Source organism: Lepisosteus platostomus, chromosome 12, assembly GCF_059453375.1.
Source record: "Lepisosteus platostomus isolate fLepPlt1 chromosome 12, fLepPlt1.hap1, whole genome shotgun sequence".
NCBI lineage: Eukaryota > Metazoa > Chordata > Actinopteri > Semionotiformes > Lepisosteidae > Lepisosteus > Lepisosteus platostomus.
The window spans coordinates 5,041,317-5,057,529 of NC_142622.1; the positions used below are offsets into that span (position 1 = coordinate 5,041,317).

At 36.7% G+C, this 16,213-nt stretch overlaps 1 protein-coding gene across 2 annotated transcripts in view; it reads right to left on the minus strand.

Moving 5' to 3' along the window:
• vps50 (VPS50 EARP/GARPII complex subunit) overlaps nt 1-16,213 on the minus strand; it is a 131,481-nt gene that overhangs the window by 43,041 nt on the left and 72,227 nt on the right. For both annotated transcript variants that reach the window (XM_088600541.1, XM_088600540.1), the window contains exons 14-19: nt 7,766-7,857; nt 7,184-7,278; nt 6,720-6,818; nt 3,783-3,873; nt 1,682-1,858; nt 211-329 (exon numbers count right to left, since the gene is read on the minus strand). In XM_088600541.1, the coding sequence (XP_088456667.1) occupies nt 211-329; nt 1,682-1,858; nt 3,783-3,873; nt 6,720-6,818; nt 7,184-7,278; nt 7,766-7,857 (673 nt within the window). The remainder of the gene's footprint in view (nt 1-210; nt 330-1,681; nt 1,859-3,782; nt 3,874-6,719; nt 6,819-7,183; nt 7,279-7,765; nt 7,858-16,213) is intronic.

Sequence of the window (16,213 nt, forward strand, 5' to 3'; positions counted from 1 at the left end):
GCTGTATTTCAGTAAGAATGCCCAAGAGCCCTTACAATTTTGACTGCCAGTGAGTGTTTAGGGATGAGTGCTCTTCTAATCTAAAACTAATGAAGGAGATTCTACAGAGAGCTACAGTCAAAAAAATAAGACAGAAAGATTTATTTTTCCGTTTTGATCCCACAGAGAACACACACTAAAAAAAAAACAGCAGAGTGAACTTATTTGTACCTTTTCACAGGAATGTCTCCTGTCTGCTCATCCACATAGTCCCTCTTGAGCTCTTCAGGCACATCACTGTCACTGTCGTAATCCTGGCAGACACCCTTCTCCAGTTCATCAGATTCATACTGGGGACACAGTCATTAAAATAAGCCTCAGGTCTACTACTGACGTCTGTCTTAAAAGGACAAGTAACCTGCTATGGTCTTTCTTTCAAGTTTAATGAATCCAAACAATTCCTTTCATTACCGGGTAACAGTCTGCACTTCAGAAAAAGATCCATATATTCAGGAAGTGCTGAATAACAAACTGGCTTGACCGTTGCTCCCTGAGAGAAATGCTTCACCCTCAAACAGTATATGACAGCTTATTGAACAGTATTTGTGTAGAGAAGAAAGTTATTTACAGATATGAGGCTGGGTTACAAGCAAATGCCAGCTCTAAATAAAACAACATCCTTCGTGAAATCTACGTTGTTATTATAAACACATCACATGAAAGAAGTAAAACTCTGACAGGTATACCAAAAAGGAATTTGAAATACAAATGTAAATTAAAAATTGAATTCTTAGACCTTATAAATGTAAAAATTATCAGAGCTTAATACAGGCAGTGTATGGCATTTTTAGTATGGTTTATATTTCTATATACTGTATACATAGTCTCCTACCATTTTGCAATGGTAATCTATTAACATTTTTTTAGGGGAAAATGAATCATTAATTATTCTATGCTTACATTACAACAATTAATTTTAAATTCAAGCATAAGAAAATCTGCATATTAACTCCAGCTAACCATTTGGTAAAAGAAATGTTATGACACTAAACTAATAGTTGTGGTGATAATAAACAATTTCACTTCTGTAAATCATAGGGTCTGACTTAATTTAATCTCGTATTTACAATTGCATGTGCTCAATAATTCACTGCATGACTAATGGTGTGTGCTGGGGGAACACAAAAAATTGATATTTGTTTAACCCTACTGACCAGCTGAATAACACCAAAAATAACTTTCTGCTCAATGAGTAACAAAGCTTTTAAAAACTAATGTGTGCAAAATGATTTTGAAAATGAAGCTTTCACAGGCAGGTATGTATTAATGTACAGTAGAACGTAATATTGAACCTCGAACTGTTTCTGCATTTCCAGTGTAGTGTCCCTGTTGACCCACCAATGAACCAGTTACTTTACTAAGGAAAACGTGTCATAAAGAACACACTCAACACTTCCTTGTTTCCTCAATACGAAAAAGTGGATCGACTCTGAGACATGATTTTCCCTAAAGCTTATAAAAAGCTGATGAACCTTTTACTGCACATGAATGATGTGCAGTGAAATATAACACGCTTTGTTCCATGAATAATTCCAGACAGTCACATGTAGCAGATGCACTGCCATGACTTGAAAGGCCTTCCTGTACAAACACGAAAGCCCACTTTCCAGCCAGCAACATATACAAGTAGAGCTTGCCATACCCCATTAGAAGCCAGGACATCTTCAGTTTCATCGTCTTTGTTGTCTATCTGCATCTCAAATGGGTTTCCCCCATTGTGGTACTGTTCAAACAGGGACAGCTCTGTGGCACAGGGAGTGCTGGCCTGTTTGCTGGGCGACACTGAAGGAGATCTCGACTGTCCCAGAAATTTGAATTCCTAAGAGCAACATGCGAGACAAGCAAGCAAGGAAGAATTACTTTTTACAATAATAATTTTTTTCTAAAATGAATCATATTATGAGTTGTGACCCATATATCACATCTGGAATACAGGTGTTTGTAGACTCACCTCCATGGCAATCTATAACTGTAATAACAAAAAATTAACAGGCGTACTAAATATTCTGACACCATTTTTCCACTTTAGCCTTTCAGAATGGATCAGATACAAATATTATAGTTATGAATTGTGTATGGAGCAAAAAAAAAAACATTGGATATTTTGAAAGATGTTAAAATGCTGTTGTTTGAATTTGACCAAAAGCGTGTCCAGATCTTATAATGCCAAAGAAACCAATGGAAAAAGTCAAATGATGGAAAGAAAATAATGAGTTATGTCTAGTAGAAACAACAGAATAGACTGCTTCATTCCAGGAGTGATGAGTAAACAGCTGAAGCATTAAATTGACACAAAAATACAAGATGCAATATTTGGTTTTTATGCCTTCAATAAACAGGCAAAAAAACGAAATATTCTGATTTTTACGAACTGTGTACACATATAAATATAAAACGTATGTAAATAAACCATGTGGCAAGAAGACCTGCATTGAGTGATTCTGGCTAAGGCACAGTAAGATGTTAAGGATTTTTCACTGACAAATGACAACTAAAAAAGAAATAAATATCTGGTGAGAAATACTTGGATTTTAAGTGCACATTAAACTGTCGAGGCACATTAATAAAATGTTTGAGTTTTTTTTAAAACAAACATAATTAAAACTTGCTGAGGTGCTTTTAATTGTAAAGCAAATGACTGAATGGTTTAAATATGATCACTGCTTTGTTTTGGAAATCAAGATCCAATGTTTGCTTATAAGTATTTCCTGCTGCTTAGACCTTTTAAATTGTATTGACTATGTGAAACAAAACAGTTTGTGAAGTTAAAATCCAATTTCTAACACAACTGTATCGGTACAAAATACCTACAGTCTTTTAAAAAGATCTTGGAGAAAAAGAAGTGAGACTAGAAGTCCTTCAGGCTAATACATGACATTAAGTTTTTTTCACCTAGACATGTTAAATGATTTTGTAAACTCCCAAAGACATAAATGGAATTCCCCATGCGTTTAGACAAAAATTAAAAAGAGAAATGTGTGAAAGCGAAATGCTTTTCTTCCCCGTTCCCAATATTTCTAAAATAATTCCCCCTTCTCCAAAGACTTTTTTTGTTTTACTACCACTGAATTTTGTGTTTTATTTTATTCAATATTGTTTCAGGCTGAGATAGGTGACAATGGAGGGGTCCCTAAGAATTTAGACACAAGGGGTAACACCTACTGTAACTATAGGTTCTATATTTCCACCTTCTAGAAGCTTCAAACCAAGGGATGTTTACTTACTGTAGGTGTGCTGGGTCTAAGAAACACAGATCAAAAAAATCTTCTGCTTTACTTTAGTTAATTAAGTTCTGGGTAAATGATTACGTGCCAATTAACAGTCCAGAAATATACTATATAAGATCAGATCAAGACCGAGAAAGGAGGAAGGAAAGAGGGAAAATGAGACCAGACTACAAGAGCGAGAGGACACTGGAGAAGATGGAGCCTGAAGCTTGTTCCAGGTGAGAGTCCCTTCTTCTTGATCATCCCTGAAGCCTCAGTGTATCACTTAATACAATAAAACAACAGCCCTCTTTGAAGACAAGGCCAGGGAAGGGTTCTTCAAATTAGCAGATACAGAAAAAGACACCAACTCACAGAGACCCGACAGATTAACTTTTGTATGTAAATTCCACGTTTATAACGGTCAAGTTTAAATGCCAAGCAGTGTAAGTGAGGTGGTTTTCCTTGTCCCAGGAGACAAATAGTTCCCTCACACGTGTGGTGCACCAGATTAATACGAATCATATTTCTACTTACGTGAAGCTGTATAATGTTGAAGTTTGACTTAACAGGGCAAACCTCCCAGACTTCATTTTCCAAAAACATTCTCAGCTCCTCAAGCCGGGTTCTAAAGGGAAAAGAGTAAATATTAAAGACTGGAGTCAACATTTGACTGGGCTTTAAGCAATTAGTGACCTCATGACATACACTTTTGAGAGTTCTCCCATGAGATATTGCTTTTTTAATGTATCAGTGTATTTATTTCATCTGCTGGATTCAGAGGTTTCACCAACTTAAAAACAGTGAGCTGCTAACTCATTTTCAACAAAAAGCCTGCAGGGCGCAATACTGTTTTGTCAAAATGTGTTGAAGCAAGATGCATGGCTACACAGCCTACAGTATTAATGTTACTGACAGGCAATTGGTTTAAGGATATCACCCCACAACTTAAAATTCAAAACTAATTTGAAAATTATGCATGGAAAATGAACAGACTTATGCAGAGAACTTTTTATACTGCTGACAATGAAAACAGAAAATAATTTGCTGGCAAACAAGTCTGAATATTTGGCCATCCAGCAATAAATACCACTCTGACCCTCTGTGCCTGCACTCTGGAAAACAACCTAGACTGCTATGAAAACTAAAGTCGTAGTGGAAGTAATGGATGTGAAATTTGCAGTTGACAGGTGTCTTAACGTTTTTGAATATTAATTTGTGTGAGGCAGCAACAGTATCTGTTGGTCAAAGATGCTGCCTGAACAACAACAAAGTAAATTTAAGGATTTTTTTCCACACATCACTTGCAATGTGCAATGTAAGGAAATGTTGTAGGCAAAACATACAATCAGAGATTCATTTGACTTTACAAGAACCCCCAAAGTAAATCAGATTTCACAAATTCTTAAAAAGTAGTAAAGCACTTTTTGTCACAATATATTCTTAAGATGGTGAAATATATTCTTAATTGATGCAAATCAAATCAACAATGTCTTAAAGAAAACAGGAGGATAGAATAGAGTTTCTCAGAACAATAATCATGACAAGTTTTATTTCCCAACTACCTAAATAATTTCACCAAAGAACTACAGTACATCGCTTTTAGAGTATAAGCAAAAATGACAAATGCGTTCCTTAATGAAGCTTTGATACCATTACTAAAATGAAAACCATTCCTAATGTAATTTATCTGAAAATACTCAACCATTGTCTAAATAACCATCTTTTGAACAGCCAAAAGAAATGGATCCCAATACCTTAACAACTCCTCCAAAGTTAATGGTCTAAAAAACACAATCCCTTTACTCCCCACTATTTCCTACCTCATTTTTAACACCGCATTTTAGAACAATACAGAAAGTCCTGCTATTTGTCTTTTTACTGCAGTTGTTTTCTATCTCAATTTGCATTTCACAATATGAATAAAACTGTATTATCAGTATTTTCAATGCATGTCCCTTCCTGTTTTTTTTTAAACCCTGGTATTGACTTTTCATTTATTTAAAAAAATCCATATTGGAAATGAATTTAAAAAGGAACAAAACCTGTGCAAATATCACACATTATTCTTGAAAGGTTACAGAGTTAAAAAAGATTGTTCAGTTCAATGCATACATGCTGTTGCATTTGTCAAATGCAGTATAGATCCCCTTATCTCATCAGGAGTCCTGCATAAATACAGTGTAATAGTTCTGTATGAAAAACTGAATCAACTGCTGTTGTTCTGTGATGAATCATCAATACCAGTAAAATGGAGGAACGTGATTTTTTTCTGAGTATTGCACGTATTGTTGACTTTGGACTGGTAGTTTAGGTATCTTCTTCCCAGTACCCTCTCTTAAAAAAAATCTGCCAGTTTTGGCTCAAAATTTCAGTGAACCAGTATTTTCTTATTCTCAAAACCCATAGCACTGTCAGAAAAGCCACTTCAAAACACAGTACCAAATACTCTAGCCCTAGTAGAAACTTCTTCCATTCCAGTTCACACCAATATATTCTATAATTTCAAATGAGCTGGACATGGAACCTTTTTTTTTTTTTTTTTTTTTTTACTTTGGCACAGTTAAATTTAAAACCTATTAAATAACCAATCTCTCAGTTCCGTGACCTCTGCCCATTCAGAGGGAACAACTCTTTGCCATTGTTATGGCTCAAAGTGTAGAACATAAACCGCTCACCATATCTGACAGCTCTACTTGCACAGATTGAAGCATTCTGTCTCTCTAAAAAACGTGCCTTAACCAATTAGGCCTTTAGTTGCATTTCTACTGCTTTCCTCTCCATAATATTCTTTCACTTTCAAATTTGCTTCATTTGGCATAATATGAATAATCTAGACCTGGATCAGAGCTGACATTCTATTTTAACACCAGCTGCCAAGTTTAACTTTAATGTTTAATGATGGGTCACTGCTCAAGAAGTGCATTGTTTTGTGCCCTCCTCAATTTAATGTTATTTCCAGCATAGGAGGAACCAAGACATTTATTCTTTCAAGCCTGACATCTATGTTATGACTACAAACTATACTTCCAGAACTCATCGAAGTTGTTGTGTTGCATAATGCAGCTCCTGCTGTGAAAACTGCACCTCTCACAGTGAGAAGCGAGAGTAAATGTGTGTACATTGTACTATTTCTAAACAAAAAAAAACTAATAAAAAAACTGGCAACACATACACACTGCTAATCATGTAAGCAATAATTTGAAATGACTCATGTTTAATATGTTGTGTGCGCAATGACTAATTCAAGATAAGGTTTTCATTCTAATAAACTTCATTTGTCTTCTCCAGGGAACTGTCACTGCATGCTGATTGAACAACACATTGCGTTTCCTAACAGAAGTTGACTGGATTCCAAAAGTCAAATGGGGGAAACAGCAAGGTCAAAACGTGCTCAATTACTGGCTCTGGTTGTACTGAAGGTTAAATCAACTCAATATAATGGCAATAGACTAACAGCACCAGATACCTCACCTGTGGTAATTCTTGAAGTAGTTCACACTTTGCCTTTTAATGGACTCTTGCAAAACCTCCGACTTGCTCCCACAAAATTCTTCTCCCACCTGCATCAGTCTGTTGATGGAAAACAATAATAACTTCAGGACAGTTCCAAGTGTCTAATTAACCCCATAGAGTTATTTCACAACACATGTGCGTCAGAAGGGCTCGCAACAGAAGTTTAATTCAGAGTCCTTAATTAGAACAGACCTCATGAAAACACTCAAACAAAACTCAAATGCTGACCCGAAAAAATCAGTTGCAAAAGGGCTACAGCTCACAGTTAAAATTCAATTGCCTGGTAATTGACAGACATGTAGTCCTGATTATTACTCCTTTGTGTTTTTGAATAAATGAACTCACTGATGCCTGTCTAAAGACCTTCAGGCAATTTGTTCCATAAAGCCTAGCAGCAATTAGTGTTAATGAGCACACAGTACCTGCTGATAATATCTAGTACAAGGATGAAGTCGTCGTACTTGAAGTTGGACATATCTGTTCCGAGTAAGTAAGCTTTGACTTTCAGCTGGACATCCTGTGAAATTTAGAAAAAAAGGTTTAAACACCATTAACAAACATGTTGGTGAAACCCAGCCCAACATGTAAACACACAGCTATAGTCAAACAGGCAGTACAAGATAGAGAATTCAATACTGTAGCACTGGAAAACAAAAACACTCGGAAACAAGGAAACTAGGTTTAGATTAGGATTTAAAAAAAATATTTAAAGGAACCTGGATTACAAATATTATGTTTTGTCTAACCATAGGTACCAACCATGATGTGTAATTTTCACTGAGTCACATACGGCAATTTTATTTTCACAAGTGCCCAGTTGTAAATCCAGATCTTGTAGACGCTGTCTATTGAAGGATTGTAAAAGTTAAAATGAAGGGTTAGTCACCAGATACTTTTATCACAGCTGTTTCACTGGCTTTGAAAAAGCAAAAGTTTTAAACCGGTTGACAAAACCCCCTGCGGTCCCGAATTGTGTCCATCAGACGGCACGAGCGTGTTCAGACCTGCCAGATACGAGACAGCCCGTGCTCCAATTTCTTCTTCACGTAGCTGCGATCGAAGACGGACTCTTCCGCACTCGCCGTGTTGTTGCCATCTACAGAAGAAATCATAAAATTGACAGCTGGGTAGAAACACGTCCAGCAGGCAGCTGACTTGGGCCTCAGGTTAATTCTGTTTTTGCCTCTTTGAAAACTCATTTCCTAGAAATGTTCATTATTTCTCTTGTGTTTGCAGCTCTCGGATAAAGTCGTTGAAATGAGAACAGACAACAGCCATAACAGCCATAAAGAAAATGGGCTGGCAGCGCCAACACGCTACCAGTAGTAGAGGGTCAAGCACAGGACTGGAAAACACAAGTCACAAAAAGAAAACGCGCATTTCGTTCTTACAGGCAGCTGCTATGAAACTCAATTTTTGACTCCATCACTGTCATCAAGAAGAAATTGTTCAGTCTGCCCTCACAATCAAGGGCTGTTTTCGGGTCATACTGTAAAATAAATCAAAAGTTCCACAAGGCTGCAAATATACTCTTCTGCTTAACTAGCACACTTCTGCAGGAAAGGTTTTATAGTGTCACTTCACACTTTACCCTGGAGAACTGATGATCCCAGAGCTGTTCTTTATTTCTGTAAGTTACTTGTTAAATCTCTTTGGAATAAACTGCACTCAGTATAGACTGAATGAGTCATACTGATTCCGTGTGCCCACAGGATGTCATTGTTTTGCTTTACATCCATTCAAACTTTCTGGAGCAAAAGCCTTTACATATTCACTGCTTGAGTGAATAACCATTCTGAACTGTTTTATTACTTATTATTTCATGGATCTGGAACACTTCCTATTTCAGCCATTGTTCATCAGATGTTGTGAAGACATAAGTTGTGTCAATAATCAAGAAGCAGAAAGTCATTCCCTGAACTTAAGACACATTTTGAACAAAACACAGCTAGGTCTACTGAAAAACATGTGTGAAGAAACCCACCTTATTAAGATCATTTCATTGGCCATATACAATTTCTTGTATCAGGAATTTGTCTTTTCACCTACCCCAACTTGCTCTCCATGAGACATACATAGAGGGAGAGAAGCTGGGGGTCAGAGCGCAGGGGCAGCCATTTGTAGGCGCCCCTGGAGCAGTTGGGGCTAAGGCCCTTGCTCAGGGGCCCAACAGAGTAGGATTCCCCTGACAACCGCAGGATACGAACCGGCAACCTTCCAGCCACAGGCGCAGATCCTTAGCCACAGAGCCACCGCACCGTCCCTATATAGCTGTATATAGCTGCTGGCTTATACACTTGCCACCAGCTATATTAGCCTGCAGCTCATACTGTATGGTAAGCCATGGAAGCTAAGCTTGTATGAGCTTGGCCTGGATGGGAGACCTCGTGGGAAAGCTAAGGTTCCTGCTGGAAAAGGTGTTAATGGGACCAGTAGAGAGCGCTCACTTTAGCTTTTGTGCTAAAGTATTCCTTATATTCAAAGATCAGTTTTTAGAAACACAATGAAGCCTGCCATCTTTCGCTATTAAAACAATCCTGTCAGCACGTCTCAGAAGCGTGTTTACGCAGTTGGTTTTAATTTCTGATTTCAGAACAAAGAGTGCTGCTTCATGCAGTAATCTCTGTGGAAAAGTCGACATTCACAAAACAAATTTTATTCATCATGGTAAAACAAACAATTTTACAATAAAAAACAACACAGATTAAATTCTTAAATTTCACAAAAGCAGATACCCATTTCAAGTGCTTCCAAATAATTTTACAGATCTAGCACTGTTTTAGCTTCAATTGTAATAGGTTACTACTACATTCCAATAACTCTAGACAATGCCATTAGTTTTATTATGTGGCACAGTACTTGTCAAACTCATATATTAAACTAAGCTCTTAACAAAGACTCAGACCCAGAGTCATACTGTGCATTTACAGGGCCTTGATCTCAACTGTTTTAAAGTAGTAGGAAACAACACTAACAAGACTGATGACCTCTGCAGAAATGTTAGGTCCTTCTGCTAAGATATCCACACACACAGCATGTTAAAGTATGTTGTAATCATCCCAAATCTTCGTAACTCTCCAAGTCAGCTTCACAGGTGCTGATACAATGAAAACCAACGCTACCTCCTACTTTGCAGCCAACATCTCTCCTAGACACAGCACATCTGAAGGATCTGTAAGCTCTAGTGGAATCTGCAGTGCCAGGTCAGTCTAACCGTACTCAGTGTTCACAGAAATAAAAGGAAGCACAACAATGCTTAATTTCTGCCCAGCTCATCAGTGCACTGCTGTCTAATGATCAAAAGATCCAAAAGGAAGATAAATGATTTCCCTTAGGTACAATATTTATTACTGTAAAATCTGCTAAAAGTTGGTGAGTTGAAAAGAAAAACAAACACTAAGAAGAGAATGTCTATTATTATGAACCAACTGAAGAATTACTATCACGAAATGTCGTCAGCTATGAACCAAATGTTGACTTTTGAAATAACTGAAACTCTAAATTACAGTATAAAAATGATGTAAAATAATACAGCACTTTTCTGGACACTCCACTCAAAGCACCTTACAGGTAATGGGGACTCCTCTCCATCGCCACCAGTGTGCAGCCCCCCCTGGATGATGTGACGGCAGCTATAATCGCCAGTACACTCCTCACACACCAGCTCTCAGTGGGGAGGAGAGCAGACTGATGAAGCCAGTTCAGAGATGGGGATTATTAGGAGGCCATGACTGGTAAAGGTAAAGTATAGATAGGTAAATTATGAAAAGGTTATTGGTACAGTAATTTCAAGCTGATTGCCAGTCCAGGAGGTTAGTCATTTAATAAGGCCAATGAGAGAGCCATGAAAGCTACTTTCATATTCAACTTTATTCCAAAAACTAATAAATAAACAATATTCAATTAAGCTTGGACATTCTAGCATGACAGACCAAAGTCTAAATGGATGACACAGACGTAGTTATCTGCACACAAAATGAATGTTCTTTGACTGGCCACCTCAATCTCCAGACCTCAATCCAATTAAATATTTGTAGTCTGAACTAAAAAAAAAGCAGTTCTCAGAAGTAAACATATCAAAGGAACATACAGGGAAAGGGACAGTGTCAGAAGTCAAACAAACAGGACAGGAAGATGCTATTTGGCATCCTGCAATCTGTCTCATTTCTCTCTGGTTGAATGGGTGTGAAGAATCACAGGCTTTAGTTTGCATCTAAAACAGTGGTCTTAGGTGCAAACAGAAAACCTTTCCCGTGCATAGTCACTTTCCTTTTTCACTCAGTCTTCCACAAGACAATAATTAAGGTGTTCTTAAAAGTCAACTTAAGATGCATCATACAACCATATGGTAAGGAAGCTGGTATTCACAGCAGGGGAATGCCACTCGTTAAGATGCAAGGTAGGCAAATCATCAGCATATTTAAGCATACTGGAACATGCTTTATTTGAAGGTTGTGCTTTAAATCTTAAGATGACGAGTTCCTGAACACAAGGTGCTCCTTGATAAAGTACATTATAAAAAAATGATACTGTACACCATAGGACCAGTGACTCAAAGATGTGGCAGAGATTCGGGAAGTGTAGCAGACACCGACTGGAAGTAATTGTTTTTTTTTGGAGTATAGTATAAGAAATACATTAAAAGAAGAAACTTTCTACTTTATGAGAAATATATTGTTGCTAATATTAAAACTATTTTAAAAAGTCTGCAAAATGGATGTTCCAGGAAGTATTCCTACAAACTTACATACTTCCAGGAAGTACTCCTACATACAGTACATGCTCTACTTGTGAAGAGAATAACAAAATAAAGACTTGCTTTATAGGATTATTTAAAGTGCAGAATTCGGTGAGACTTCTCAGGCTATAAGCAGCGAAGCCTGACAATGAAAGATTCAGAAGGCTGAGCAGGCACTATATTTGTGTTCAGTTTGTATTTAGTAAGGACTGCTTCTTCTGATAAACTTTCTTTTCTTACATTTTACGGGCATAACTGTCCTTTGTGTTCTGACCCTTTATTCTTCCTCTTTCCTTCAATAACACTACTGATAACAACTCTCTCTGTTGTGAGGAGTGTGTCCATGATGAGAAATGCAATTTAAAGTGGGACTTATGGTTAAGAAGGTTTAATGAATGTCATTGCATATCATTACCCTCTTTAGAACTCTAATCGCACCATTTGAATAAATTTGTATTTTGCATATACAAAAGATGCTAATGAGCATTTTTAAGGCACTTGTATGCATACATATGCCTTATGCTTTAGTACACTTCTTATCATGTTGGATGAGTATGGCTTTTCATTGTGCACCTCTTAGCTATGGCTAAGACATTTGTGAAATTAGAAACGTCTGTGACTTAGAGCTGTAGACTTTGGTTTGTATCGACCAGAATTTGCAAACGTATTGTCCATTGTATCCTTTAAAAGGATTTTAAAAGGTAGTATGTTCTTTTGCATGTTTAACCAGCACATGCAAAAACTAAAGAAAGAGATAGACATCCATTTGTTATTATAGTTCAGGTGGGGAGCTGCGTCAGCATGCATAGGCTGAAAAGGAACAAGTAATAGGTTTATTCCATGCTGAAAAAAAGGAAGAAAGAAAACAACGTTTCGGCCGTGGAGCCTTCTTCAGGTGTGAGAGAGACAATTACTTGTCCATTTGTTATTATGCTGAACAAAAAACACTGTAGCAACTGACAACTGCTTATGGCACCGTATAAAGAATGGAATGTGTGTGAAGAAGAATAGGTTCGGAACAAATATATTTAGACACTAGTACTAAATTGCAAACTCTATCAAAAACATCCAACATCATGCATTCTTCAAGGGACTTAGTCAGGTTAGTAAATACCAAGAATGACAACACATGGTCTTCAGTCTTTTTAACATGAAGGAAAAATTAATGAAGCCTAACTTGTCTACACTGTCACCTGAGGTCAGTTTTCAACAAGTTTTCAAAAAAGAACTGAAAGGTGTTAAGAAGAAACACTGTTAATTAAAAGGCAAAGGGAAAAATTTAAAACAATTTAAAATGAGAAAAAGAGGAATGTTAAATTACCAATAAGTCCATAATTGCATTAATGAACCTATTTTAGATACCACATGAAAGAATGATGCATAGTTATCTACTCATGAGTATTATAAACCTTGTGCCAACAGAAAAGAAAAATCACAACATCCAAACAGAACACAAAAATCTCTTTGGACTTAAAAAGTATATTTATAACCGAATTAAACATACAGCAAGTTCTAATAAGAAAATAAGAGGAGATGATCACACTCATCACTTTACCTAAAGCTGCTTCTGAGTTTGTTAATTATCCAAGGTTTTTTTGGTTATCCTTAACGGGTTCAAGATAGAATTGTCTAAAATAAGTTATTCTCGCGGCCAAGCAAGAACAATTTTGTTAATTTTGCAGAAGGAAGAAATTAGGCTGCAGATGATAAACACTTAGTGATTTATATCACCTGCTGGTCCATTTCAATTGCTCCCTGCTGTGTCTATTTTCAGAGCTGTTCCAATGCAGTTTCTGTTACTTGTCAAGCTACTTTTGAAACAACAGCATTTGAAATGTGGCCTAAAGAAAAGAGTGCAGGGGCATCAGGCAGAGGTTTACTGTAGCTATGTAAGCTTCAATGCCCATGAGCGGGCTTGAGAACTGTTTGGTGCCGATAATTTTTTTTTCCATAAGCGTTTTCTGATGGAATAGTTAGGACAGCAAAGCAGATTAAAATCTAAGTGGAGACAATGAACATGAATCATGAAGAAGACAGACGGCAGGATTTGCAACAGCAAAGCCTGGGAAACAACTGCGAAAACTGTGACAGCTTAATTTATCTTGATTAATGGCTGTGTACTGAACAAATGTTGCAAAATATTGACTGTTTAGGATATTTTGAAAACTCCTACTTCGGGAATTTGAGGAATTTGTATATTTTTTATTAAGGATGTCGTGTTCAAGCGGGCATTGGCCATTGCTCTTTTTAGTAAGTTTAGAAAGGCTTAAAATTATATCATATATAAAACTGAGAGACATAAAATGACATCATTCTGTGCCTTGATTGATTCACCGCTGGGTACAGGCCTCACCAAGATTCGTTCTTCGGCTATTCTCATTCTTCACTCTGTGATTTCATCTCACTGCCTCACAGTAGGTCATCCTCTTGACCATTTTTTGTGTATCCTTGTGTCCTGTTTTTGTGTCTTCAAACTGATCGCATTGCCTTTTTTATCATCTCATCCATTTCACCATCTCTTATTCTCTCATCTCATTGTCTCAAGATAAATATCTCCACTATAATTTTTTGTACTATAATTATTGTTATAATTCAATGTACAATACATTTAAAATTTAACAGGGGAAAACGTTTCTCCAAAAAAAGACTTGTATTTCAAGTATTTCTAGCCCTTGCAGTAATGACTTTTATTCTCAAAAGCTGTCATAGAAAAAAAACAAGTTAATCTCTAGGATATGAGCAATGTAAATAGCTAAACTGACCCAATAATAAGAATGTTAGAAAGGCTCATCTGTTCTTATTACTACATCAGTAAGCACTAGCCCAAGCCAATTTGGATGGTAAGCTCAGAATGGGAATTACTAACTTCAATGCGGTATCAAGACACAAATAATACAGAATTGTTTCTCGATGCAAAATAAATTGACGACTAGAAAAATAAAGATTAATAAAGGGGATTCACATTGCAAATACATAGGCTGACTGGAGCCACTGCAGGAATAAAATCCACAGAATGTCAGATAATGTTTAGAAAGCACAATAAATGGAAATAATTTCCATTTACTAAAGGACATTTTATTCCAGAACAATGCATTTACACGTGCTTTGTGGAAACTTTCCAATAACAATATGGACATAGTTTGGTGAGTTTATCCTTCCTTTGTGAAATAGTTTTGACGAGATACTATATTCAGTCTATTCGGGACTGGTGAATTTACACTTGCTTTCTGGCACCTTTCCAATACAAATCTGGGGGCAGTCTATCCTGGAATGAATACACTTGTTGGAAACAGCAGGCCGGAGTTTCTCACAGCAGGAGGCAAAGGATTCAAAATATTCAATTTCGCAAAACAAAGTAAACATGTGGCAGCCATCCCCATTTCCCAAAGCTCTCAGGGGAAAAAGGCTTCATCTCCAGAGGGCACTACAAACCACATTGATCATCAAGGTTCACCACTTTATAACATTAGCTTCTTAGGGCTCTAGTTACTGTATGTCCCCTGATAAGACTATTTTTATGTGGGAAAAGTAAACAAAAAAACATGACAAAATGACAAATATCACATCCATCCACGTCTTCTACTAGTGTGGAGTGCTCCCACAGTTTTCTACATTTCCTCTACTTCACATTTGTCCCCAGAGTGAAGTGACTGGTCAGCCTAGACAACTGGGGATTTTTTGTTTGCTTTCTGGTTTATATTCCAAATAGCAGAGTTGATCAGAATGACATACCTTGATTAGACAAGCCCAAAAGACATCACTAGGACTTTTACAAACAAACCTGATGACTGTGCTCCTCTGTAAGAGCACGTACATAAAAACAGCCTTTTTAGGGAGGAAAAAATATTTTTTACCAATAAAAAGTGCAAAGAGAGCCCAAACATCATGACTACAGTTCACTACAGACAATGACTATTTTAAATAATTTTACTGATGGTTGTTGTTATTTCTGGTATTATTATGCTTGTATTATTATTTACACGTAATTACATAATACTGCTTAAGACAGCCAGAAAGCAGCCTTACAGTACATACTACTGCACGTTTATGAAACATCAGGGTGAAACTACAAAAAACGATTTCCCTCAGTAAACCTACAGTAGGTACCCCTGTTCCTTTCCATAAAAACACTTTATCAATGACTGAATCATGCTAAAGCCGATGCAATTATAATGGAATGAGAGCTGTACGGAAGAAAATAAATTTTGAATTGTATCAAATCAGTAAAAATAAGGTTACTTTTAAGTTTGTAAGTGTTCTGGTGATTCTGTAAAAGTATTTCTAATTATAACTTGCCATTTCTAATGTACACTTTAAAGTATTCTTACTCTGTGCAGACACAATCATGTGCAATTAACTCATCTCTGATTTGAAAGTGCCTCCAATTTGAATTGGTGATGATTTGAAAAGAATGAACACAATGGTGACAGAAAGATCACATATTCTGAAAGAAACATGACACTGGGTCGTGTACTAATGAACTCTCTCAGACAGAATACAAGCGGCGAGCACTGGTGAAAATGGAATTCTGAATCTAATCTGAATGGCACATTAATTTGTTAGCTTTCCTCTCAATATAAGTAATGGTACTTATACTGTTCAAGATTCCAGATTCATCTGGCTCCTCTCATGCTTAATGTGATAAAGAATGACTTTATCAGATATTTTCAGTCTAACTCCAAAACAAAGTGGAGCATTGAAAATATCAAGTACT